At 40.5% G+C, this 26,188-nt stretch overlaps 1 protein-coding gene across 4 annotated transcripts in view; it reads right to left on the bottom strand.

Moving 5' to 3' along the window:
- Nucleotides 1–1,030: 1,030 nt before the first annotated feature.
- Nucleotides 1,031–26,188, bottom strand: part of erfl1 (Ets2 repressor factor like 1) — a 55,425-nt gene continuing 30,267 nt past the window's right edge. For 3 of the 4 annotated variants that reach the window (XM_078933575.1, XM_004078236.5, XM_078933577.1), the window contains 5 exons: nt 8,996–9,064; nt 8,149–8,383; nt 6,429–6,606; nt 4,940–5,066; nt 1,031–3,482 (listed from right to left, as the gene is read on the bottom strand). In XM_078933575.1, the coding sequence (XP_078789701.1) occupies nt 2,665–3,482; nt 4,940–5,066; nt 6,429–6,606; nt 8,149–8,383; nt 8,996–9,056 (1,419 nt within the window). In that variant the 5' untranslated portion in view covers nt 9,057–9,064 and the 3' untranslated portion in view covers nt 1,031–2,664. Of the gene's footprint in view, nt 3,483–4,939; nt 5,067–6,428; nt 6,607–8,148; nt 8,384–8,995; nt 9,065–20,765; nt 20,843–26,188 lie in introns of all 4 variants that reach the window. The other variant, XM_078933576.1, reaches the window with a different exon arrangement.

Below are 26,188 nucleotides of genomic sequence, written 5' to 3'. Positions count from 1 at the left end.
TGCTTTGCATAGTGCAGAACAGTACAGGGTTGCTCTTTTACAAAAACATTTGTCCTCACATTTTATACTCTTCCTTGCACCTCCACACAGATAGCAAGTGAAGGCAACACATTTTCTCTTGCACTCACAATCCCAATGTCAATGCTATTAATGTATCTTGAGCTAAACACATGGGGTAGCATATTGAAATAATTTCTGTGCATAAATGTGCGCTTAATCCAATACAAAAATTCTACATGTCTCCAAACTGTTTGGCTAATGTCTTCAATTCCTTTTTTCTTCTTCTTCTTAAATGTCACAGCTAAGATCATGTGTTGTTTGTCCTTTTCTCATAGTTAAGGAAATTATGACCAAACATCTAGAAAAACAAAAATGTTAAAAGCATAAAAGGATGCACAATTACAGCTGACATCTTACAATTAATACCATCATTAAACAATCAACAACTTCTTATTAAATTAGTATCGTGAGTTGCTGTTTGCCATTTCTTTTCAGCTTCGGAAACAGGTGTGAAATTTCAAGCCTGACAGCTTGTAGATTACTTTAAGTAATCTTATTATCTAATCAATGCTTTCATTTGTTAAATCTCATTAAGTGTAAACTAAGTGTTTTAGCAGCAATCCATACCAGTTGCCTGTGAAATCTTCAAACTTTATAATTTTAATTTAAACCGTAATCTTTTCAACAATGGAAACTCTGAAGCTTTTGTTTGTCAGCAGCTGAGTGCAGTTCTTTCCTCAGAGGCACAGACTTTTTCCTTATTACTGCTGTCAATAGCTAACAATAGTCAAAACTCCAAAGGAAATCAAGCAGAACCAGAAACCAACAACCAAAACTGAGATCCTGTTGGTGAAAACTAAATCATTGATCAATTCTTCGCTTGAAACCACAGCTCAGATGTTCTTAAAACATTTTTAAAAATGCCAGAACTATTTCGTGTGTGTTTTTTTGAAATTGGGCTTTTATTGAATCCTCCTTGTTGTTGCTCTCAAGATCTGAATGTATTCAAAAACTCAAAAACAGCCCTCTATCCAGAATAATATTTATTGCTTTGGAAGATATTAATCTTTTTCTTCTTTTTTGCACTTTTCATTATTCCCTTTTTACAGTAAAACAAAGAAGGATGACTGGCAAAGTCACTGCAATGTCATTTTTAGGTGTATAGACACACATACACGCACAAAGAAAACAATATTTACAGCTGTTGGTGTTCTTCACTTGGAGACCTTTCATTGGAATGACTCACCAAAACGTGGAGCTTTACATTAACTTTACAACAGAGCTTTCACTACTGATCATTAAACCGCCACTGTTTGACAAACCATGGACCGCAAAGGTTAAGAAACTGTACAACAATGTTCACTCTGTGCCGACGAAACTGGACTGTCGAAAGGGGCTTGTTCATTAAAATGAGGGAGAGCCTGGAAATGCTGCCTCTGTAAATCAGTTTTCCACGCTTTAATGTCCAGCAGCAAAACAACATATCACTGCTTATAAAGGCATTGATCTAATCAAGTCTAAACAGATTTGGGAAAAGATTTTTTAAAAAACCCACTAAGGCCAAAATTATTCACATTTGACTAATTGCAGTGCACTTGCACTGGGTAAATACTAACTATAAAAATAAATCTACTGGCAAATTTTTATACCTTTGAGCTCAAAGGGTTTGCTCTGAGGGCCAAAATTATTAAAGGGCACAATTAGCAGAGCAAAATAAATAAATAAATAAAAGGAAGAAAATCTTGGCATATTCCCATCTTAAATTCTGTCCACATAATAATAAAAAAAACCTCTTCAGAGGGCAGATCTTCTGTCATCAATAATTTAAACTTTGATACACCTACGCTTATAATTGTCCAACATGTTTAAATACTGAATTAAATCACAACAATACAGCTAAATCTTATCATAGCGAATAATAATTAAATGTCATATACATCATAATAAAATATGTACACTGACTTATTCATACAAATCAAAGTAGGTCCAGCTCTTCTTGCTGTCTTTTTCTTTCCTATTGAAAAGTATGCAGGAACCCAGCTGACAAAGTTCACAAAACTAACACATTTAACAAGACTAAAGATGAAATAAAATTAAAAAAAATCAAGAATTCATGAAAAATTGGAAAAATTAGAACTTGGTTTTATTTGAGAAAACGTTGACCCAAAAAAAGTTTACTAAAGTGACCACTAGGTGGCAGTATTTGATACTTTCTTTCAAGTAATTGGTTCAGGCAAAATCTTGAGAGGACATATCTGCAGAACTAGATCGATCTAAGCAGTGTTCTTTTGCACTTCTGTCAGTGTGTGGATTTTATTTGTTAATATTTATCAAGGTGGGCTGTTCTGGGATCTGATTGATCACTTTCATGATCTTATTCCTGGCCCAAATGCAGACAGTAAATGTAGAAGCTTACAGATTTGCTCAAAAAGTTTTTTTTTAAAGGAAAAAAATAAGTTGCTGTTGATTATCATTGGCAGTAAATCAACTTAATCAATTCCTATTAAATATGCACTCAAAAAATGAAGAAAATCTTTGTTTGAGAGGTGAAAAACGGATCTGCTTATTATGGTAAAAAAAAAATTTTTTTTTTTGCAGTGTCTGTTTGAGAAATAACAGGAGAGAAGAAGAGAGTTATCGAGCATAGACTGGTCAGAAAATGTCTTAGCTGTGGATCATTTTAAGAGTCTCTGTCTCCCTGTGTCTTTCGTGCAGAGGCATGGAGGGGGAGAGCGACGGGGGGATGGATGGGGGGTGAGGATTGATTGGCATCAGGCTCTTGAGAGGATGAGGGGACACTGGCGGAGGGAGAGAGGAGATGGGCGGCAGCACGCTTCCCTTCTTTCCGTCCAGCGTGAGCTGCGGCCGGCTCACCAGGCTGGCATCCTTTCTGATGCTGAACTCGTGCTCGTTCTCGTTCTCCGAGCTGCAGTCGCTCAGATCCGTAATCTCCAGGTCTGAGTCTGACTCCGGGTCCTGCTTCACCCCTCCTCTCCTCTCTGTGGGACTCTGCTGGCCTGTCCCGTTCCCCGCTCCCAGGTTGACAGCTCCCACCCCCAGGTTCAGCCCCGTACCCGGGGGATTGGCCTCCACCGTCTCCCTCTCGCTCAGTGCGGCTCCATTGCCAATGTCTGTCCGACCCATCGGCAGGCTTCCTGGGTAGGGTGGCAGACAGATCCTGCCTGCCTGACCCCCCGCTGTGCCGTTTGCTCCCCCGTTTTGCCCTGCTACTCCTCTCTCTCCTGCACCCGTTTCCGCTGGAGGGAGCAGAGAAGAAAAGGGGTGAGGCAGCTGGGAGAGGCTGCTCTGCAAAGGATTGGGATAGAACTGGGAGGGATAAAGGGAGCCAGGAGGCAGTTTGGGGCAGTTATTGAGAGAGAAGGCTCCTGGGAGGTAGGGGTTAAAGCCCCAAGGGTAGTCGAAGGTTGGACTGCGAGGATACGGGCCCAGCAGGGACGGGGGTTTGGTGTAGCATTGGGCACCTACAGGACAAAGAAGATCCAGAGAAGGAGGTTAAACTCAGAAGGGGCAAAGGTTTCCTGACATTCAGCATCTAAGAATCTTTACTAATTAGAGTTGGTGGTATTTGCAATTCTAATATGGAGCCACAGGGGCTCATTCTGGCACAGTTGCTTTACACAAAAAAAATAAACTGATGGTTCAGGCAGCACTGCGCACCCCCACTTCACACAGCTGCTAACAGATGTGAGAACAGAGAACACTACAGTGGAAGGGATTCTATGGCTGCTAGGTGAAACAAGAAGACTCTGATTTGATGCCATCCCATAACATGTCAATCACATGTCCTGACTTCTGGCATCTGCATTGTTTCAGATTAAGCAGAAAAAAAAACAGTCTTTCAAATAAATCTTGTTCTGCATTTTTAATTCGGTTCCTTGTAAGCATCTTTTCTCTCTGAGAAAGAGGGTAACTCTGAGGTAATGCTGCTTTCAAAAATTTATGAACATGCAAAAAGCATTGCCTCACAACCTTCTCAACTTCCTTCCAAATGTCAACCAACTCAGAGATTCTATCTCTGCTGCACCCTCCAACTCTCCCAGCCTCACTCCTTCTCTCTTCACTCCGTTATTTACTATGCAGGGCTAATTTGACAGCGGTGAAGTCTCTGCGTGCTGGGCCAGGAGTAGCTGGCAGACACATGAATATTGAATCAGTCAGGCAGGCCTCACTTGCTTATGAAAACACAGTAATGGGCGCCCACAGGCCACAAACTGAAGCCTGCACCCTCAATTAGGGCCTTCCTGCCTGGGAAGGGATTAGGACGATGGGGACACATGGGAGGGTGAGAAGGGAAGAAGGGGGGAATAGGACCTGAGGACAAACATAGTTGGGGGGGGGGGGGGGGGGGCAGGTTGTGTGATAAAGATTGCATGCGTGTGTGTGTGAGTACATGTGTCTGCATGTTACCTCCTGAACTCTGTGGATGCCTGTGCATCAAATTGCATGTGCAGAGAGTAAAAAAGATGCAAACAAAAACTGGACGCTTTGGTAACCGACCGCAGCATGAGCCGCGCCCGTACCCTAACGGGGGGGGGGGGGGGGGGGCGTGGACTATCATTCTGAAGTAAAGGATCACTTCTCCTGCCTCCAACATGTTTCTTTCCTCTGTTGAAATGTATAATTCAGCAGCTAACCTGGTGATTCTCACCTGAAGCGCAGCCTCTCTGCAGCCTGCTATGGGACCGCCATCTGTCTTATTTCCTTTAACAATAAAGGTTCATGCCTCCCCATATCCTTGTTCCTCAATCTGCTCTCCTCCAGTCCTTCTGCCTCCTCCCACCTTTGTTCACTTCTCCGCAAGCACACAGCCCAAACAAACGCTGAGACCCCCGAGTTCCTCATGCCTCGTTGAGGGATTTCTCATGTTTGGATTGACGTTTGCAACAAACAATTTTCTGTTGTTGTTTCTGCAGCTCACCTGTACTTAGGAAAGGGAATGTGTCCAGCCTCAGTTTGTCCCCTTCGGGTCCAGGCGCTGTGGTTCCTCGATCAAACAGTCCTCCTCTTCCAGTGTCTGGCAAACGAGGAAACAACGACTGGATGGCCTGTGTTGGGAAAAGTAAGTAAAAAATAAAGTTAACACAATTATTTTAGGAATGGGGGGGGGGGGGGGGGGCTCTCTGAATAATTTGTGTGCACGCCCACAAAAAATGCCTCTGCAGAATGTTGAGAAACGTCATAAACTGACAGAAGCAGAGTGATGCAAACAGAGACCCAGTTGCACCAAGGACATGATAAAAAGAGTCACCCTGGGACTCTGGGTTGAGGGAGGTGGGAGGACACAGAGGCTTAGACTCAAAGGCAGGAAAAGTACAGAGTCAAATGGAGATCCAGATTAAGAGAACATATAATGAATGACAAGGAGAAGGAGAGAGGTCAGCTCGTGTAAGAAGACCCAGGACAAATGGGACTTGCAGAGGAACAGCTCAGGAAGTTTTGCAGCAGTGTGTCTCTGTGCGTCAGTGTGTCCACCTTATTGCTGCTTAAATATGTGAAAGAACAGAAGTCAAGGGAGAGTAAATGAAACAGTTGAATCAAGGGGACAAAGGGGGGATTTTTTTCCCACCTAGCATCACTGTGAATCAATAGTTTCTGTCACTCCCGCAGCCTCAAGTTTGAAAGCCAAGACTGTACATCCAAGCTGCGAGATCTACGTTGCTTAACAAACCGCATTAATGACCCGCCATTGATCTGATCTGACGTGGCCTCCTTTGCTTTCTATTTCTTTCATTTTCAATCGATGACAGATGGATACGGTGCCGGAGACGAGGATAAGAGAAGGAGGGGATAACTTCTTCTTTTGTTTTAAGGGCGAGTTAAAACCGTCCCCTTGCTCTGTCTCCTTCAGAGTCTGCATCTCCTTATCCCCATCTGAAGGGTGGCACAGACAAATGATGGTTGATTCTCCCTCATACTGGCCTTTCAAGTTAACTATGCTTTCTAGGACGTTTGTTGCACAAAAAAGGAAATGATGCACATTTTGACAGCAACATTGTTTCAAAATTCTTTAATTAGGTTTTTTGGGAGAAATACTAATAATGCAAAGCAAAATGTTTGAAATATTTTTGCTCATGATTTACTTTCCCCTGACTTCTGATGTAATTTATCTCTATCTTAGAAAGGCAAACAAGCATGATTTCTACATAACAGAAAATGTTTCTCCTCTTTAATGAAACATTCAGAGCTAAAAACTATAATGACAAAATCTAAAACTGGGATGTGGATTTTAATGACCAGAGTAATAGTGCTTTATTTGAAACTAAAGTGATGCTTTTGCCTTTTTTTAACCTTCTTCAGATATTTTATGTCTGGATTCTCTTTTGTTACTAAAATTTCTTCATTTACTTATCACAAAAAAAAAAATCAGCATTAACAATTTTTTTTAACCATTATAAAAGCTTTTTTACCTCTGGGCTGCAGTCTGGTGTGGCAGAGCTCCCATTAAAGTGGTTCTGAGCCAGAAAAAAGGGAGAGTTGGCCATGTCTAGGATGGGGTAGTTCACCAGGACCACCTTACTGAAGTTGAACTTGTAGGTGAAACGCTTCCCTTTGGTTTTGTGCAAAATCCGCTTGTTGTAGTAATACCTGGAAAGGAAGTGGAGAGTGCATCGATGAAAGGATGGAGGTGGGGGATAAAGGGAAAAGGAAAAGAGAAGGAAATGATTTTTTTTAATGCCTAAATCAAGGTTTAGTATTTCCTCACTGTAAGAACGGAACAAGTAAACAACTTTGGTGCTGTGAGGCAAAGAGCTATGCTGATTTCCCACCGTTTTTATTCATCTCCTCCTTCCCCAGATCAATTCATGTCTCACTGGCTTTTTTCAATACAGGGAGGTATTTGAAGGAAAACCTTACAGAGCTGGTAATTCACACAAAGAAGTTAAATCCTGTTTAAATTACAAGAAATGCATGCAAGAATATTAGATTTTCACAACCATGTTTTAAAAAAAAAGAAATAACATGGATATTGTGCTAAAAATTCACATAGGAATAAAACAAAATGTTAAAATATTTATTTGCTCTCATATAACAAATAATCCTGCAAAAGGTTCAGGGAAAAGAAATCCCTAACAAAAGAACAAGAATCGGAATGTTTCGATTTGCAGTGATCATGAGTTACATGACACCAAGAAGCTGCCACTGCCAAAGGTGGTACAACAAGAGCAGTTGTCATGGTGACGACCTCCGGTGTCTCCCGCTGGGCTTGTCAATGCGTCGTCATGCCAGTTTCCGTTACCACCCATGAAGGTGTCATGCTGCACCCTGTGCCAGGGACGGGTGTATTGGCAGAAAAAGGGAAAACATGAAGCCATCTGGCTCAGGTAAAAGAGCTGAGAGCTCTGATGAAGCACCATGGGGAGGTGCTTCAAACAAAACAAAACAACAAAAAAAGAACAAAAAAATCAAACATATCGTCGTGATTAAAGATTACAATCCAAAAGCATCTTCTTCCTGTGCATTCCTTTGTCTGAAAGCGATCACATAGCTCCACCAAACAACTCAGCAGGAAAAATTAGTGAGGAGAACCTCATTATGCAGACGCACTATAGCAACAAACACAGAAGCTTATGCATATCAGCATGTATTCATGGCGGCTGAACCCAGTGCAATGATGTGTACATGTTTTGCTTTGCATGGCAATTGTGCAGCGGCCCTTAATTGAGCAATTAAGTGAGGCTAATTAAGAAGGCTAATTGTGGCCCCAGCCAATTCATAACAATTAGACTCTGACGACAGCCCACATTAACAAGGGGCCAAAAAGATTTAGGGGGAGGAGGGTTCAAACAGGGTGGTTTGTATATGCATAAGGAGATTCTGAGATACGTTGAAAGTGTATATAACGGGGGTGTGAGCATGGTTTCTGAGCAGAAGTCCAAGTAATTCCTCACAGTGGGTAAATTTTGAAATCCCTATTGAATTTTTTCAATGCTAGCTCAGTGCTGAACTTTCCATTAGGATGTCAACAGATAAGCAGAAATTGAGGGTATTGACGTCCCTATCGCAAGTCCCTTCTTCATCTTTTCATTTTCCCCAAGACGGAGAGATGTTAAGTGAGGATTAAGTCCAGCATGAGTAAACAAATAATGTAAAGTGTGATAAATGTGGACTTATCAGATACAAACATACCTTAGCGCCCTGCTCAGCTTGTCATAGTTCATGTGAGGTTTGCATTTTCTTATCCCCCACAGCCGGGCCACCTCGTCTGGATCCTTGATGACAAACTCGCCATAATCTCCCTGCCAGGCAATCACGCCGTGATACTCCTCCTTCTGCAGCAGCTCTAGGATGAAGTGCCACAGCTGGATCTGCCTGGAGCCGGGGCTTGACTCAGGCTTGTAGGCCCAGTCCGGGAAGGCAAACCCTGGGTGGTGCAAGTGGGAAAACAGGAGGTTAAGGGCTGACATTTGTCCCACTGAGCTCCGATGTTGGGGGGGGGGAGTGTTCGCTGTCTGACTGATGAGTGGTGGAGGTGAGGGATGATGTGTTTAATATCACAGCACGTGCCTTGAGCTATGTTAGTCTGTGCTAATGCCCTCTAGCCTCAACAGATTGGTCAGTAGGATGATGACAGCTCGCTGGGGGAGATCTGATTGATGCTGCTCAGGTCTGAATTTTAAAAGCCAACTGTATGCACATCATACGCAGAGCTGGGCGGCTTTTGATTATAACAAGCCATTTAAAAACACTACATGTGAAACCAATTACTTTAAGAAACTCCTGAAAACAAATAAAGCTGAATCTTTTAAGAACATTTTCAGCATTTCATTTCCATGTTGAGGCTTCTTGGCTTTAATCAGCAATCCATTTTATTCATTGGCTATTTAGATCTGAAGAAAATATAAAAATAAATATAATACAACAGTTTTGATCAGGATTTCAATTTTCTGTTTCTTAATTAAATGTTTTTTTTTTCAAAATAACTTTCCATGGAGAAGTCAAAACAGCTACAACCTTTGAGGATGATACGACTCACCTGGCGTCCAAAGGGCGGGCACAGGGGGGAGAAGCAAATCACTGACGCAGTTGCAGTCCATACCTCCACCTGAAACACATTGGAGATGGTGCTCAGACCTGTACGACCAGAGGGACGTTCCTCAGCAGCAGATCTTACGTCATTTGCTTGGGTCAGAGTTGAGCCACGAAGTTCAAAATAAACTTTTCTCAAAATTGAGGTATTGCATAAGCATCTAAAGGCGCAACAGGACTTCAAAATGATCCCATAAATCGATGTGAAACCCAACAAGGTTATGTTTCATATGTCTTTGGTGGAGATCAGGTGTTTGATGGATATGATCTTGTCTGGCCACCTGAGGCTGTGTGTGATGCAATGTGCTGGACATTCCTAAAGTGCGGCTCCAACAGCAGGAATTAAAAAAATGTTTGAAAACCAACTGCGAAAGTAAGCTAACTTATGAATTCAAAATGTTATTTTGAATGGGCGTCGTGACTTGGGTAGTGTAAAAACAATAACGTTTTTGTAAAAGATCAAGACTTGATCTTCTCACATTTGTTTACTTACTTACTGTAAATTAATTAAAGAGGTAAAAGTTTTGATAAAATTATTTAATCAAACATTAAAAAGTCCCAGATAATAAACATGACAGCAATACAGCCATAATATGGTGGGATTTTGATCACGAACCTGCATCAATTCTCACAAATAAATTCCTCTGCATTTACTGCCTTTTCCTATAGAGCCTGAATAGGAACAGTTATATTTGATCAATTATGAATTATTATTATAATGACAGTATTGCTGCACCTCTGGGAATAAAAAAACAAATATAAAACATAAAAATAAGCATCCTAAATGGCTTAAAGTTTGTCCAAATATTTCAGAAATATTAAAGGCCTGATAAAAAAAACGTTTTCTAGAGGATCATGTGATAAATCATTATTATTATTATGTTTCCAATACTCATAATTCAAACAACTTTCCTACTTGAGAGTGCTCATTTATGATTCTATAATCTGTAATTTCTTAAAACGGCATTTCTTGCCACTTTAGTACATGAAAAAATATCTACTATCACTAAATTGGAATTATGAAAACAATATAGTCAATGTTTGTATCAACCTCAGAAGCAGCAAACGATTGCAAAAAATAGTGTCATTTTAAAAAGCTTAAATAAAAACTATAAAGAATGATCAAATACTTCAGCATTGTGAACTAATTTGTTATCACTTTTTACTTCAAAAATCATAAAATAATATAAAAAAACAAAAAGAGCTTCAGAGGCTCATAAAGTTCTATTTATTAACTAAAGTAGAAAAGAGTCGAAAATGATTTAATTCCAGTTTAAAAGCAACAGGGTTTAAAATGACAAGACAACTCCCTCATTTTTGCTAATGACAAAATGAATTCATGAAAAACAAAGCAAAATGTATACGACAGCAGCATCTCATTGTAATTCTTCTCCCATATGTATTTATATATTGTTCTCATTAATGTATACTGTAATTTATACATGTTATTTATATGCTGTGTCTTTTTGTTGTTATTCATCATTCTGCTTGTTTGCACCAGGATCTGAGAGGACAAAAATGTCATCTGCATGTTAAAATGTATTGCACAATTTGACAATAAATAGATCTTGAATACACAAACAACAAAATGTGACTTTCACAGCTAACCTTAAAACACCAGAGAGATGGAAGGAAGATTAGATGTAAGAAAGACATAAGACGCAGGAACCCAGTTTTCATTTGGGCTCTTTTACTTCCTGTCACACTTCGTATCCAAACCTGTGTTTGTTGGAGGTGGTCGGCTTTATTGAATGAGAGCTTATTATAAGAACGGCGGCAAACGAAATGTGAGCAGACATATGCTGACAGGGAATGGTATGGAGCTTTCGCTGTTCGGGTGACGAACATGACAGGATATAGTTTGGATATTGCAGTTTCATCAGGGTTGTTTGACAAAGCTCAGATGGAAGAGATGCCCTGCTGCTGCTGCTGCTGCTGCTGGTCCCGCTATCTCTCCCCTCTCTGCCTCTTTCTATTTAATTATGCTCTGTGAATTTTGGATTTTCCCTCCAGCATTGAATTGGAACGTGAATTATTAAGGTGTGTTTGTATAAATTATTATTGCTAACTCCAGGCATTTCTCACTCTGACAGACTCTCTCCATCGGTCTCTGCGTCGCTCTCACCCCACTTTCAGCCTCTGGATTGTGGCCTCCTTTGCTCTCCCCCTGCTCCTCATTCTCCTTGTTTTCAAGCCGCTCTCTTGTTTTCCTCAGATATTCCAACCATCTCACATGTGTTTGTATTTTTTCTTCTTATCATCCACACAATCACATTTTCATTTGTCTATCATTTTTTTCCTCCCTGCACGCTCTGAACAAGCAATCTTTTATAGATTTACAAACTTTTAACAGCTTTTTTTTAGGCCTGTGATCTGACCTATTTAGGGCTGTAACAATTCCTTTTAATAATGATTCAATTAATAGGATAATTTGTGGTTTCTCATAAAATATTGGTTCATTTTGACCAATCTGATTCACCGAGCTAAAGCTGATCCAGGACATCTTTAGCCAAAAATTCAACCGGTGTGACTCAGAGATAAATACCTGATACTGAACAGTGCAGGCATGTTTTCAACTTTCCTTGTGTTTCTTGCTAGATAATCAAGTCTAAGTTAAATATGTGTACAAATAAACAAGAATTAATAGTAAATCCATTCTGGCTCGTCTCGCTCCTCCAGCCGTCCCCCAGGACATCTGGGTGAAGCCCATCTGGCACACTATTCACACATGTAGTTGTAGAGTTAAATGAGATCATTTTCTTTAACTTTCACATCGCCTGTCCATCCTGGGAGAGGATCCCTCCTTGGTGTGGACATCCCTGAGGTTTCTTCTTTTGTCCTGTAATTTTTTCTTTACAGATTTTTCCTCACTGAGATGGAGAGTCTAAGGGCCAGGATGTCCAGGGTCTGTCTAGTTCAGTTCAGCAATTCTAATTCATGACTGATTCAGTTTTTGAACAATTATTGGTGTGAAGCCCGTCGAGACAACTGTGTTGAATTCAGCTTCCTAAAGTTGAGCCCACTGTTGTTTTTCCACATCAAAATAATACAAAGTGAACATTATTAGAGCATTCTACCACACTGTATGTCTTTGCTAAATTTAAAGTGTTTCCACACATTGGACTGAAATGATGGCTTGATCATTTTTTCCTGCCTTTTCATGTGTGTTGTCTACTGTGATGCCACTTGGTTGTTTTTACATAATAGTAAAATAAACCGTGCCTCAACCAAAATGGTCTTTTACAAAATTGATATAAAAGATTAGGTTGGATTGTAAGAAAATAAATGGATTAATTGCGGAAGTGCTGGTCTCCTCCAACATACATTTTTTTAAATGTTCAAACTTTCAGAAGTCTGGCCTTCAATAAAAATCCTCACATTTCAACATGAGGTGTGAATGAAGGCTTTTGCAAGAACTGAGCTTTTTAGGGGGAAAAAAATGAAAAATTCGTTGTCTTGCAGGTAGTAATCTATAAGTTTTCTCTTCCCTGTGGGTTTCTGGCCATCAATACTGCATCATCTCCTTCATTTACCATATCCCCTTGGTCTGCAGCATGTATAGACTCATTTCCTCTGAGGATTATATATACATATGTACTCAGCCAGGATCTCACTCCCATGACACCCGCGCATATCCTCAATCCATAACCGTATTCGTTTTTGTCCTATTTGGTAGGATATCCATACAGGTGAATTCTCCTTCTCCTCTTTCCCACCTCCTGCCTACTTACACACACACCTTACCTCTGTCTTCTCCTCCCTTCTGCCCCACCCATCTCCTTTTCCTCTCCTGCTCTGTGTGTTTTGCTTCGGCGCAGTAATTTTCCGTTTGATTTCGGAGGTAATGCATTTTTTACAAATCAAAGAGGAAGCCAGGCTGCCCTTCTCCTCCTCCTCCTCTCCTTCTTCTTCTTCTCCATCTCTCTTTCTCTCTTCCTCCTCCTTGTGTTTCTCCCTGCCCAGTCTCCCATTCTCTACCCCTCCCGCCCCTTTGGCCCCCCAGGCCAGAGAGGAGATAAAGGAGCCCCCATCATTTCCTTGTTAGTTTTGATTTGGGCAGCACAGGGCTTTCAAGTTCCCCCCCATCACCCCCAGAAACATTATAACTAGCAGCCCAGGGAATACAGTTCCTCATTCACGCACTCTCCTGCAAACACACACATGCATGCACAGACTGCCAGGCACAGACTCGCAGATTGCAATAGATCGCACAGTCTCAAGCAGATATGGCACAAAGCGCAGTCTGCAGGTATTCAGGCAACCGTCATGCACACAGCGAGCAGCGGCGGCGCACAGAATAAGACATGGAGCCCATAGATATTGACTGAATCAGTATCGACACACTAACACACGTCTCAGCGGCAAGCCGAAAGAGAGAATACACTTTGTTTACTGAAAATGCTGGTGCCAATACAGAGAAGAAGTGTAGGTAGACAAGAAAACACCAATGCTTTATTTTCTGCGGTTGTGGACACAATAGTTCAAACAAAAGACTTTTTTTTCACAAAAGGTCATCTATAAAAGCTGTGGGAATGATGGATCACACAGTTAGAAGTGTTACAATAGTAGAACGCATAAAAGGAGAGGCCTAGTCGCTCTGCACAGTCTCATCTTGATAAAAAACTGCAAAACCAGTGCTCAAAGAAAAGTACCTCTTCACATGTTGCACAGTGTAGGTCTGCAAAAGGAACTGCTGCTGTAAACCCAACCTGAGATGATGAGTCAGAGTTTTTATCCGGTTTATCCTGCTGTGTTTTTGGGACAAATTTTTCTCTGACTTTACATGAAAATATGAATGCAAGGAAGCTCAGAGTACTGTCTGTTTCATCTAATTTGCAAAAATGTTATCGTATTTGAGTCCAAATATAAAAATATTTAAATAAAATGCAGTCGTTCAAGGATTCACTGTTTTTGGTGTTTTTTACATGTTCTTGTGGCATTTTTCTGATAATGGATGACAAACATAAAGAACATTAAGCTTAAAATTGTGTTTGAGGGTTATTTATAGAAATTGTTGTGAATCAGGAGCACATGAGAAAATGCTGTTTGAAAAAGCTTCTAAGTGACGTAGAAGCTACAACGGCAAGCCACAAGCCCCCTGCTCCGATACATTCTGATGGATCCACTTGTAGAAAAATAGAGCCATGGACGTCTTCATTTGCTGGAATCTAGTTCAAAACTGTACGGCTAGAAAGCTCCAATATTGTTCCCCATTTCTATAGCACCGCTAGTGTTGGGTTGAGGATTTGAGGGGCAGTAAGCTAGCGGAGGACCGTCTTAACAGAGATCTCTCTGTAATGGAGAGGGGAAGAGGCCACAGAGTGGCTCCACAACAAAAGACTCGCCGACAACTCAGAGGTGGATTTCTAATGAACTACTGCCGCTCTGCAGAAACTATGTTCTACATACAAAGATTTTTTTTCTCTTTTGGCTAAAAAACTGCATAATCCCAATTATAGACGGCTGAAAATACTTTTACAATAGAGCAATAGCTGATTGGAGTGGGACTTTAATCAAAAATACTGTATGTTTGGTACAGATTAAGAGAGGACAGTGCTTTTTGACAACCACACCATCTCATTAGAGGCTATTTAGGGCTTTTTCTGCTTTTTTCGCAAATGCTTTCAAACTTGTGAAGCAAAAGGGTTATACATCATTTTTGTGTAACAGTGCATGTGAGGCCTGGCACCTTCACTTCAGAAAATTCAGTTTTAAAACAACTTGTGTACTTTGTAAGGCCAAATGCATTTCCATTAGCTTTCAAAATGAACAATTAAAAAATTTTTTTTTGCTTCTATCAAAGTGATTCCAAGCTCAGGTCTAATTTGACCAAATCTTGGAATTTGAACCCCAAAAAAAAAACCCATCTCTAATACAATTAAATTGATACTAGTTTGCTTTACTATTCTGTGTCTGCTTTGCACTTCAGTCTCATCAACTTATAAACTTTCATTAAACATAAATAGAAATGCCCCAAATGTGTTTTATTACAAATCAAGCCAAGTGATTTTAATGTTTTCATCCATAAGCTGTTGTCCTTTCAAAGCCACGGTTTGCAGACAGGAGGTATGAGGAAAGTACTGTAACTATGTTTTTGAAATTCTGCAGAGTGACTGGGCTGGAAAAGCGAAGGAGCTCAGCCTGACATTCAGGCAACATTATGTCTCCAGTGCTGTCTAAAGAAGGAAAGAGTGATGGGCTGTGATATAAAAAGATAGAATACTATGAGAAACATGAAGAGCTGGCCTCTCCCGCTTTCTTTAGTACGAGATGAAACGGACTCAGTATATCTGTCTTATCTTCCTTTTTCTGGTTGCCCCAAAAAAAAAAAAAAAAAAGACCCGACTGAACTCTCTCCTTCTCAATTCCTCCTCTCCCGCACTATCTGTCTCCCCCCTCTCTGTTCCTCTCCCTGGTTAGCTCTGACACACTGGTCAGCCTCAGGCGGGAGAACTGAGGGACTCTGCTATGGGTTTGTTAGAGGAGATGGAAAGGAGAGGAGAAACGAGGAGGGGAGAGACGGAAAAAAAGGAAAGGGTTGGTCAAGGAGGAGGGGGGGAACCTGCAATCCTAACGCTAAGGAGAAAAGTCAACGTTGAACTGAATTACAGCCTGTGATAATTATTCACTGTGGGGTAAATCTTTATATGTTTATCTGTTATTTATATCTATTTTTCATCAACATATTCAAAGTTGGAATAAAAGTATGTTTTAGTGTTGACCTCTAGTGTTTTTGTGGACAACATGCTCAATTCAAATTTCCTCTAAAGGTTTCTGACATTCCTCTAAACTTTGCTTTAAATGTTTAAATATATTTTACACTAATAGCCATGGCTGCGTGTGTGTGTCATCTGTCTCTGTTTGGACAGTTTGATATCTTTTTCGTTCCTCAGCCGGCTGTTGTCTTGAGTTCCTTTGCCTTTTTGGATACTCATTATTTTGTTTTTGAGCACTTTATAACGATAACAATAAATGTATAAATGTAAAAATGATTCACAAAGTGAAAAAAAACACCTTCGAGGGTTTTCTCTTGCTTAAATTTTGCAAAATGTCTGATCTTGCTGTTGTCATATACTGTGTTATTAACATTTTTAATCAAATCTAATGCCAATTCTTATTTATAAAAAGCCCAGCAACCACGTTCTGGTACGTTCCCTCCTGCATCTTGTGCTCCACACACACTTCATGTGAAAAGGTGAAAACCAGTTCAGCCTGGGTAATAGGAACAGACAGCAGCACAGTTCTGTCAGTGTATTTAACCAAGATGTATAGTTACAGGAGCTCTGAGGCTCTCTGCTTGTTCTCCTACAGAGCACATATTACACCACACTGCAGGTGCAATCCTAATACCGAGTCCTTCACACTGAGACAGACCATCATCTGACAGCAGCACCCAGCTAAATTCCAGTGAAATTTACTTTGAAAGAAACAGCCCCAGACATGGGATAAGAATTACCAAGAGGCTTTTTAAAAACATTTTTCTTCTTCTATGGATCAATCACAGACGGAAAAAAGAGAAAATAACAGTGATTATAACAGAAATGAAGAACAAATATATTTACTCAATTTGATTAGAATAGAATAAAACTTTTTGATCCCAAATTATTTTAAATGTAAAATAAAATCTCCATTAAAAAGCCCAAAAATATTAAAGTCATTTATAGACAGTTCTTATTCAAAACAACTTAACCTTGAAGTGTTTTTTTTTCTCGTGGACTACTTTTGGTCGCGGAGTAATACACGTGTTGAGCAAGCATCAATAGGTCCCCTTGTAGTGTTCTTTTTTTTACTGAATTTGGACCAAAAATGATAATTGTTGTCAACAAATCCCATTTCAATGTGACACTTAATTAATGCATTAATTTTAAAACGTTTAGATGTTTTGTTGCTGTAATGAAGAAACTTTTTTCTTGTCTTTCCTCCAGATTTTCGTGGAGGTGAGGACTCCAGTTGAAGAGGTGAGCGGACATGCGGATGCTGGGCGCATGAATCGGCATAAGTATGATATAGGAGGCTGGCCATAAGAAAATAAGGAAAAGTAGGGGAAAATGATGGAGAAAAAAAGTACCGATCGATAGGGTTAAATTATTCATCGTCATTAATTATCGATCGCTCTCCGCTGCCGGCTCGTCCGCCTCGCGCCAGAGTTGAAAGGAGGGAAAGCGCGCTTTATTAAAACCGGCTCGAGCCTCATTGTTTCATGTCCCGCGGCAAAGAAAAAGCTCGAGTTTGGCTCTGCGCGCGCCGGTGGAAAAAAAAAAACTCGCGCGCACACACACGCGGCTTCACCTCCTTCCTCACTTTCTCTCTGTCTCTCTTTCTCCTGGCGCGCGGGAAGAGCTTTGGGGAGCCTCGCGCGGTGTTCACGGGGCGGCTGTGTCTTGCGTGGATCGATGAAGGATCAATGGCTCGCGCTGACTAATAGCCAGAGAGCGCCTTTGATCTCGCGGCTGAGAGATCAAAACCTGCGCGAGAGGGAAGAGGAATAGGAAAAGAAACTGCGCCGGCGAGCTGACCTTCACACACACACACACACACACACGGTCTCACACGCGCGCGCGTGCACACACACACACACAAGGAGTCTGTCTGCAGGATATCCTACCAGCAAACCGACTTTGACACATGCGTGAAGAGAGCAAACCGTGCGTCGTACACATTCGGAATAATAGTAATCTCCTTCACAATCCGCACCACGTGCACGCCCACACAACTATTACATGCACGCGCGCACTAAAGGTCGTTGCTTTTGTTTCTGACTTCCTGACTGAGACTAGGTGCTGCTGGAGAAGAAGAGATGCTTCGGAGGGTCCTTTGACGTCCGCGCGCGCGCGTGCATGCGTGCGTAGTCCAGCTTGGAGATGATGTGAAAAACAGTCCAAAATAAAAAAAATAGTTCTAAAAATCTCATAGCAAACATATCAAATGTTCAGTTGGCTAGAGTACATGTTATTTAATGACATAAAAGTTTTAAACTGACTATTTGTGTGTCTTCGGCCAGAAAACAAGGTCAAACAGCCTTCAAGATTGGGTTCTCTAACTTTAAATGTTTAATATTTAGTGAGACGTGAACTCATTTGTCAAATTGAGCCTTTCAGCTCTATAATAACAACACAAAGCTGGAGATTGAGGTCCTCTTTAGTAGTGAAAGGAGAGCATCAGAGGGTCAGCTCTTGGGTGTTTTGGAGATAAAGTCAGGAGTTTGAGATGGTTTGACACGATCTGAGGAGGAATTGGTCAAAGGAACACAAAGCAGAAGTCCATGGATGCAGTAAAGTAGATGAATGAGTAAAAAAGATGTCGCTGAATGCCTGCAGAAAGACGACCCCTGAATGGAGCAGCTGAAGAGAAAGATTTGATGTTTCACATTTGTCAGACTGATCCTTAAAGCATGATGTGTAATGTTTATCTGGCATTCAGGCCTGAAGTGTCTGTACCAAATTCTTATTTTTGTTGTTTTATACTCAGTTTTCTTCTTATGAGAGTATAAAGGACTAAAGATTTTTTTAAGGTTCCCATGTAATCTTAATGCTGAAAACTATAAACAAGAGTAAAATAATAAAAGAAAAACTCCAAAACACTGTGAATATACTTGTAAACAAAGTTAAAATAAATTTGATATTTTTGCTAAAAGAATTGTCTCCATCAACATTTCACTTCCTGATTTATTTTGAAATTTAATTGATCATTTTTCGTGAACGTTTTTTGCATTTTATTTTGAAGTGGATGTTGTCTCTGCCCTGTTTTTGTTTCCTGCCTCACTGGTCTATATATTATTGATTACACAGTTAATAGACTCAGTCTTTTGTGTGCTTCACTCGAAGATGATCAATGTTAGACGGCAGCTTTCCAGCCATTTTTCACGTTCATTTTTTTTAAATGTATATGATGCGTTCTTAGTTATTGCCTCACCACTTGATCAGCTGTTTGCTGGTATAGTTTTTTTTAACATTAGCTGACCTTTTTGACCTCATGGTTGAGCTTACAGGCTGGCTAAAGTGATTTTTTTATTTTTATGCTTTGCAGCTTTGGTTTTAAGCCCTTTGTAATGATCAAATGAGATTTTGTTTAAAGGAGAGAGAAAAAGTGACCACACAACATTTTCAATTAGAAAGAGAACCTGAACTTTTCTTCTGGATGTCATCGTCTAAATCGTTTTAGCTGATCGTTCTGTTAATGGGTTGCAAAAGACATTAAAATGGAAGCTATCAAGCGCAAAAACATGCAAAATCTGTCTTTATTAACAGTTTATAACAATTTGTCTTTGCTTTTTCGAGATTTGGGAAAGAAGTTGCATTCTGAACCCCTATATTTCCTTTTTTTAATTTTATAGACAAAAAGACAATAAAACAAAAGTTTCATTAGTCAAATAGCATCTGTATTCAGCAAAATTAAAGTTAAGATTTTTTTAAGATAAACAATTGCCAGAACCTCATTAATTTTTTTCTGGATGATTTTTGGCATAAAAACTTAAAACACTAAGAAGAAGAACTGTGCCCTCCTACAGCGATGAGCCACCACATTGGTCTTTTTGACAACAGCACCTGAAGAAAGGTACTCCCACAGTGGCTGTTGGGTCTCCATTCTCCCCCCTCGCTCTCCTCACCCCCCCCCCCCCCCCCCCCCCCCTCCATCAGCGTCCCCCTCCCTCTTTGGTCAGTAAGTTACTCTCTATCGCTCTCACTTCCCGAATTAACCACTCAAGAAGTCACCACCGACCCAATCAATAGCTCATACATAAACCCTGCTATAATCGCTCCCCCCGCCTGTCCATCTGCCCCCTTCACTCCCCCCTCTTCCTCTCACCTGTCCTCTCCTTCACCAGCATCTCCTCTTGTCTTTTGTATGTCTTTCTCTTCTTTTCTTTTTTTTTGGGGCTTTCATAACCATCAAAACCTTTAACACAGAAGGGGAATCGAGATCCTGATTCAAATGAAGAAGCCGGATCTTATGACATTTCACATAATGAGGCATCTTTTCTCTTCTGTTTGAAAGTTGACTATCAAGAATTTAAAGAAACATCGTGACTTAAATAACTTTAAAAGGTGATAAGATATGGAATATAACAACCATTTTGCCATTTTGACTTTATTTTTGTTTGCAACATATTCCTTCCCTAAAAATGCTCCAAATTTTGGTTTTGAGAAAATAGCTGGATGGATTTAGCTGTCCATGAAGTTTCCTTGAGGCTAACTTCACCTTCAGACAAGAACCTAAAAGATTGAAGATGTAAACAAACACTGATGAACACATCAAATGAATGATGAGGCTGACAACGAATCCAGCCCCGTCTGAATGTACTGTATTTGAGCGGAATACTTGGTGTTGCTTTGAGTAATCTCAACTCCTTTGGTTTGGCCCGTCTGTGCGCTCCTTTAGGGACTCCATATTTGTGCAGCATGGCTCTAAAATTTATTACAGGAGCAGAGTAATTCTTTTAAGTGCAAGGGCACCATCAGCCCGCCTTCGTATGTCCAGCCAGAATGGGCCCAGTATTGCGTTATAGCAAAGACAAGGAGACATCAATATTGCATTATCTCATGTTTAACTGTGAGACACAGATAGTTGTTTTGGGGGCCTTAAAGATATTGTATTACCAAAAGAGATGCAGGCACACACACACACATGTGCGCGAGAGGGGTCACACACACACATACACGCACACACACAAAAGAACAACATACAGAGAATTTGAAAATTCTAAGGCCTGTACGCACACTCTTCTCTCTATCTCTTCCCTCGCTTCTCCTCTGCCTCTCCCTCCAAAGCCTTTGATTCGTCCGCGCAGTTTGATCTGCAAGAGAGCGAGTTTTGTAAACACATTTTTCACGATCACATAGCCACGGGCAAGGGGAGCGCGAGGCGCGGAGGAAGAAGAAGGAGAGCAGTGTGAGTGAAGGAGGGAGGGTTGTGTGTCTGTGTGTGTTTCTCTGTGTGCCTATTTTTTTTTTTTTGGGGGGGGGGGGGGGGGGGGGCTTAATGAGAATGCAAGATGGGAAGATGGACTGACAGAAAATGCAAGGATGGAGACTCTGAGCACAAAGCAACAAAGACACTCCAAGAGTTTTACGCGCGCACACACACACAAGCAGAACCACCACAGCCCGGACTGATTTTTGTTTTTTTTTGAACGAGTAAAGCATCACAGAGGTTGACGAAATGTGAAGCAACAACAAGGGGGTGGTGGGGGGAAAAGAAAAAGTTAGTCGGTTGTGCTCGTCGTGCAGCGGGGGGTGACACTGCGACCCTGTGCGCGCCGATATGACACTTCCTGACTGCTGCGCACGTGCAGAGCCACAGGAGAAGGGGAGACGGAGCAGGGCAGAGAGCTGCATCTGCCTCATGGTGGTGATGATGATGATGAGGAACAGTGGAGCGGCAGCGGGAAACCAGATTACAGAGCGAGCCAATAACCAACCGCGCGCAGACGGCAAACACTCGGCCCTATGGATGAACTAATAAAAGTGCGAGCGCTTCGTTCTCTGTTTTTTCTAAACTCAGTTGGAACAGTTGATTTTTCCATCCGACAGGTGATAATCCGTTTAGGTTCGATTGGCAAAGGTAATGGCGCTAACGCGCCGACTCTAAACGATCTCGTGTCCGCTGGACGCGGCTGGAAGAGAGAGGGGACACGCGCCAGGCAGACAGGATAGAACCATCAACCGAGGGTGACCAAATAGGAAAAAAAATGCTTTTTCATTTTTTGAAATAAAGAAGGTTCAAACTTTTAAATAAAATTGGACAAAAAGAAAACATCTAAATGGTGATAAAAATCACGTAAAAAAGAGTTTTTATTTACATTTAACTTAATCTTTTTGTTTAAATTAGGAATAAAACCTCAAATAAAAAAATAATAGCAACAACATTTACAGATCCGCATTTTTTAAGACAAAAAGCACACAATTACACACCATAAATAATAATAATAATCGCTGTTTAACGCAGGCCATTTGAAAGGCTTCTTCCACTTCTACAGTTGTTTTTCTTCGGGAATCCACCCTCAACAATTCCCTCAAGTCAGTCGTTAAAATGATTTTCTTTTCATTTTTCCATCTTCTTGTACCTTTTATTTTATTTTATTTTATTTCTTTTTTACTGCTTTTTTTAAAGCTGAATTGCTGGGAGGTGTAAAGTCCAGAAATCTTATGCGCGCGCACGCTCATGTGTTTGCGCGCACAGTCCAGTTCATAGTGCAGCGTTTCCTCTTCCTCTCTCTTTCTTCTGTCGGTTTTTTTTTCCGTCCGGGGAATTGTTCTCAACGTCCACAAACACACTGCAAATACCCGCCGGCCCAGCGGCATCGATTTCTAATTAGACGCCAGGATAATCGTTGGAGAGAAATAAAAAAAAGAGCGATAGCCAGAGCGGGTAGATATTTATACAAACGAATTAAAGCGCAGATTAATTGAATAAATATGAGCATTACAAAGAAACAAAGGTGATCTTGGCAGATAAACCTTGCGTGGGGATGAGGCTTATGTGCGCAAAGGGGCTCGTGCGCGCAAATCAGGACACATATGGAACATTTGGGGCCTATTTTTCCTTTTACTGTTTGTTTTTAATCACGCAAGCAGCAACTTTAATTTTAAGTGCAAATGTTAAATACATTTTAAGCTCATTGAGGACTAATTAGCTGCTGAAAAGGAGAATGCCATGATCGTGGCGCGTGCAGCAGATGGACGGCATCTCTGCCAGCAAACTGTGACAGCTCTCATCCAAAGCCACAGCTGGATTATCCAACTTCTTTCCAGTCAGATTCCCCCCCCCCCCCCCCCTCGTTCTGTCTCCTGACAGAGTGTGACAGGGGGGGTTAGCCGAGAGCTCAGGTAGCTCGTTTACTTTAATTAACGTTTCATCATCCTCGGAGCGGGACCGAGCACTCTACACACTCTTTCATGCTGCTCCGTCTCTCATCCCTCTCCTCCTTCCATTCATCATCTGCGCCCCCCTCCCTACCACCACCACCTCGCCTCCCCACCGCTGGCATCACCTCTCATCTTTTCTTTAACAACTCTCCATGTCGCACCCAGCGCTGCGTCTCACCTCCACTCAAGCATATACAGGACAATAATTCAAAGGCTTTCCTTCCTCCGCCCTCCCTTACTTCCCCACCTTCCTCCTATTACTCTTTTTAAACTTTCTTTCCATCATCCTCTCCTTCCTTTTTTTTTGAAACAAGGATATTATTAACAGCTCTGTTTTTACTGAACCAGTTAAACTCCAAACATGTGGGGAATTTTCCGATTTCTTTTAATACTGTTGCTGCAGCCTTACAAACTCACGCTGAACAAAATCTGCACATTTAAGTGACCAGCCCTTCAACATATTTGCATGGTATGCTGATAGTTCACATTTAAGTTTTACTGCCATTAAAGATGCATTTTGAAGGAACGGTTATCAAAATGTTTTACGAAAAAGGACTTTCAGCTTCCAACAACCTGTTTTAGGCACTTCTGATTTTATCTGAAGTTTGATCAAACATTCAGCTGACTTCATTATTGTCCATTCTTAACGCTCCTCTATGCGCAGAAATTGTTTCTTTTACAGATGCATAGTTCTAATTTTTTGCTATTTTCACTCTTTTTGTTACTAGATGCCCTGGTTAATGGTGCACATTGACTACTCAGTCTACAATGACCTCTCTAATCCCCCTTTCCTGTTTTCTCTCACCTCTACAGCAGACAACATCATTTTCCAGCTTGTTGCATTTTCTTTCGATATTTTGTATGAGAATGGCTTCCTGAAAAGTTAAAGCAAAGCTTAAAGTCCAACTCTGATCATCTTTTGATCTTTTTTTAAAGTGTTACCAGTGGCCTTTAAATTATGACTTTGCCATTATTAGGCAAAAAAAAAAAAAATAAAACTCTGTGGTGTTCTAGGACATGGTTTTGCAGAGCAGCAGGAATTCGTTAAAAATTCACCTCTGAGTTGTCAGCAAGACTTTTGGTGCAGATAAACCCCACCTTGATTGGTATGGAGCGGAACAGGGAGCTTGTGGCCCACCGAGTGTAGAACCTACGCCACTGCTACAGGCTTTGACCAACAGCATTTTTTCATCTGTTCCTGATTCACAATGATTTGAATAAATAAATACTCTGAAATGCAGTTTTAAGCCTAATTTTCTTAACAAATTTCATCCATCAGAGAAATGCCACATGTTGAAAATACAAAAAACACTATTTTTATAGGAGTGGGTCTTTAAAAACTTCACTTTGTTTGTTTACTGGTTGATCTTGTATTAGTTTTAAAATAAAAATGGGATTTTGTGCAAATTAAAACAGTTTTAGGCTTTACTCATAATTACAGACACACTAAGAAATATCTTAGATAAATCTCAGAATATGTTCAAATCTGCATCACTGAGCTATTTTGTTATTTTATTTGGTCTTTTTGGCATCAGCCCCCATTCCCTCAAACCGATTCGGTATAACTACATCCAAAGACAATAAAACGTGGACAGTCAAGTTATTTACAATTGTCTTGTGTTTTAACTAACTTGTTCTTGATGAAAAATGAATCAATAAGATAATTGGAAAACTTTCTGCACTTGTGCTGGATCCCTCTGGAGTGCGTTTGGTGGAAATGGCAGGTGTTATATGAAGCAAAAACACAACGGGAAGAAAATAGAAGTAAATGCTGTTAGACTCATAGTTCTTCAGCCTTGCTGGGCGTGACTTACCCTCTGCCTGAGACTCAAGCACGAAGGACTGTGATAGTTTAAACAGTTTAAAACACTTACAGTGGTAACCGGATTTGTAGCTTTGTGGGGTTAAGAACTTGATGAAATCCACTGTGTCCGCTGGGACTACAGAGGTGTGCACTTACATACAAATTGCCATTGATAAAAAGAGAAGGGGAAACTCGGTTATCTCAAACCTTAAATTCGTTCATTCTCACTTCGGTTCACACACTCCAGAGAAAAGTACCCAGAATGCAGCTCTCATCGAGCATCATCTTGTGTATGATTACAGAGTAAAATAGCAGTTGGGTTGAAATGGTGGCTCTTTGGAGAATACAAAGCAGCGCGCACCGAGCAAAATCTGCTGAGAGAGGAATAGTTAGACCTGAATATCACAATATCTAGTTAACTGTAATAAGTTATATTATTCAGATTTGGCCTAATTTCATCAAATATAATTTTACAATTTTCAAAATATAAAACTTCCTTAAATGCAAATCACAGCATCACTGAAGCAGTTTAGCTCAGCCATTTAAAAGAATTCAGTGAATCTTAAGCATTGTTTTAAGTTTTTAACTAATCTCAGAGAAAGATGATGTTTTACAAGAACTGGAAGAAAACTGGAGTGATTTCGTCTGAACAGGTCAGTTTTTATTTTTATTTTTTTACGAGGCATACCCATCCTTTGTCTTTGTTCTCCTGCTCTTTGCTCTTTCATGTTATGTGCTCCACCGTAAACTGGTATGTTTCTGTCAGCTAAGTCAGATGGGAGCAGGAGAGCTCTGGTTTGGTTTGCATCTAGCCAAGTATGTTTAAGAAAAGGCAATTTATATGTGAGGGTTAACTAGACTACAAAAATATTAGATTTAGTTTGTGGATTGTGAAAATATGAATTACTAGCTCAGCAAATCCACTATTTTTGAAAAGATGCTAAATACGATCAACATCTTATTGATGCCATTGAAAATGTACCACTTTAAACAGCAGGTGTGCATTTTAAAACAAGGTAACAAAATGTGATGTCATCATGTTAGATATGATAAAATCCTGAAGCTATAAGGGGCAGGGTGAGAAAGTTAGCTTTGTGGAAGCCTAATGAACAGGACTTACAGGAAAACTAATATTTGCAATGATTGCTTAGGAAAGCTGATGTAAATGGCAGGTAGATGCATTAAACATAATTAATAAACCACATTTTCTAAAGAAGCTTTGTACTTTACCAGCACCTAAACATGAGAACCAAAAAGACTAGACAAAAATGCATTGTTTAACATGAATATATATTAGGTATTGCCAAAATAAATGTCAAACTAATATTTTGGCTATATCACCTACAATTCTGTTCTTAACTCTGAATGATTCTAGTAGAAAGTGGATATGGTTACGACTTGATTGGGGCTTTTCTGGGCTCTGATTGACGTTCCATTTAATAAGATTCAACATTGTCAGCTTATTGTATAT

The sequence above is a fragment of the Oryzias latipes genome, chromosome 16 (assembly GCF_053564925.1).
Source record: "Oryzias latipes strain Hd-rR chromosome 16, Olatipes_Hd-rR_3.1".
NCBI lineage: Eukaryota > Metazoa > Chordata > Actinopteri > Beloniformes > Adrianichthyidae > Oryzias > Oryzias latipes.
The sequence above is the reverse complement of the archived record's forward strand: the minus strand, read 5'-3'. Positions and strand labels throughout refer to the sequence as shown.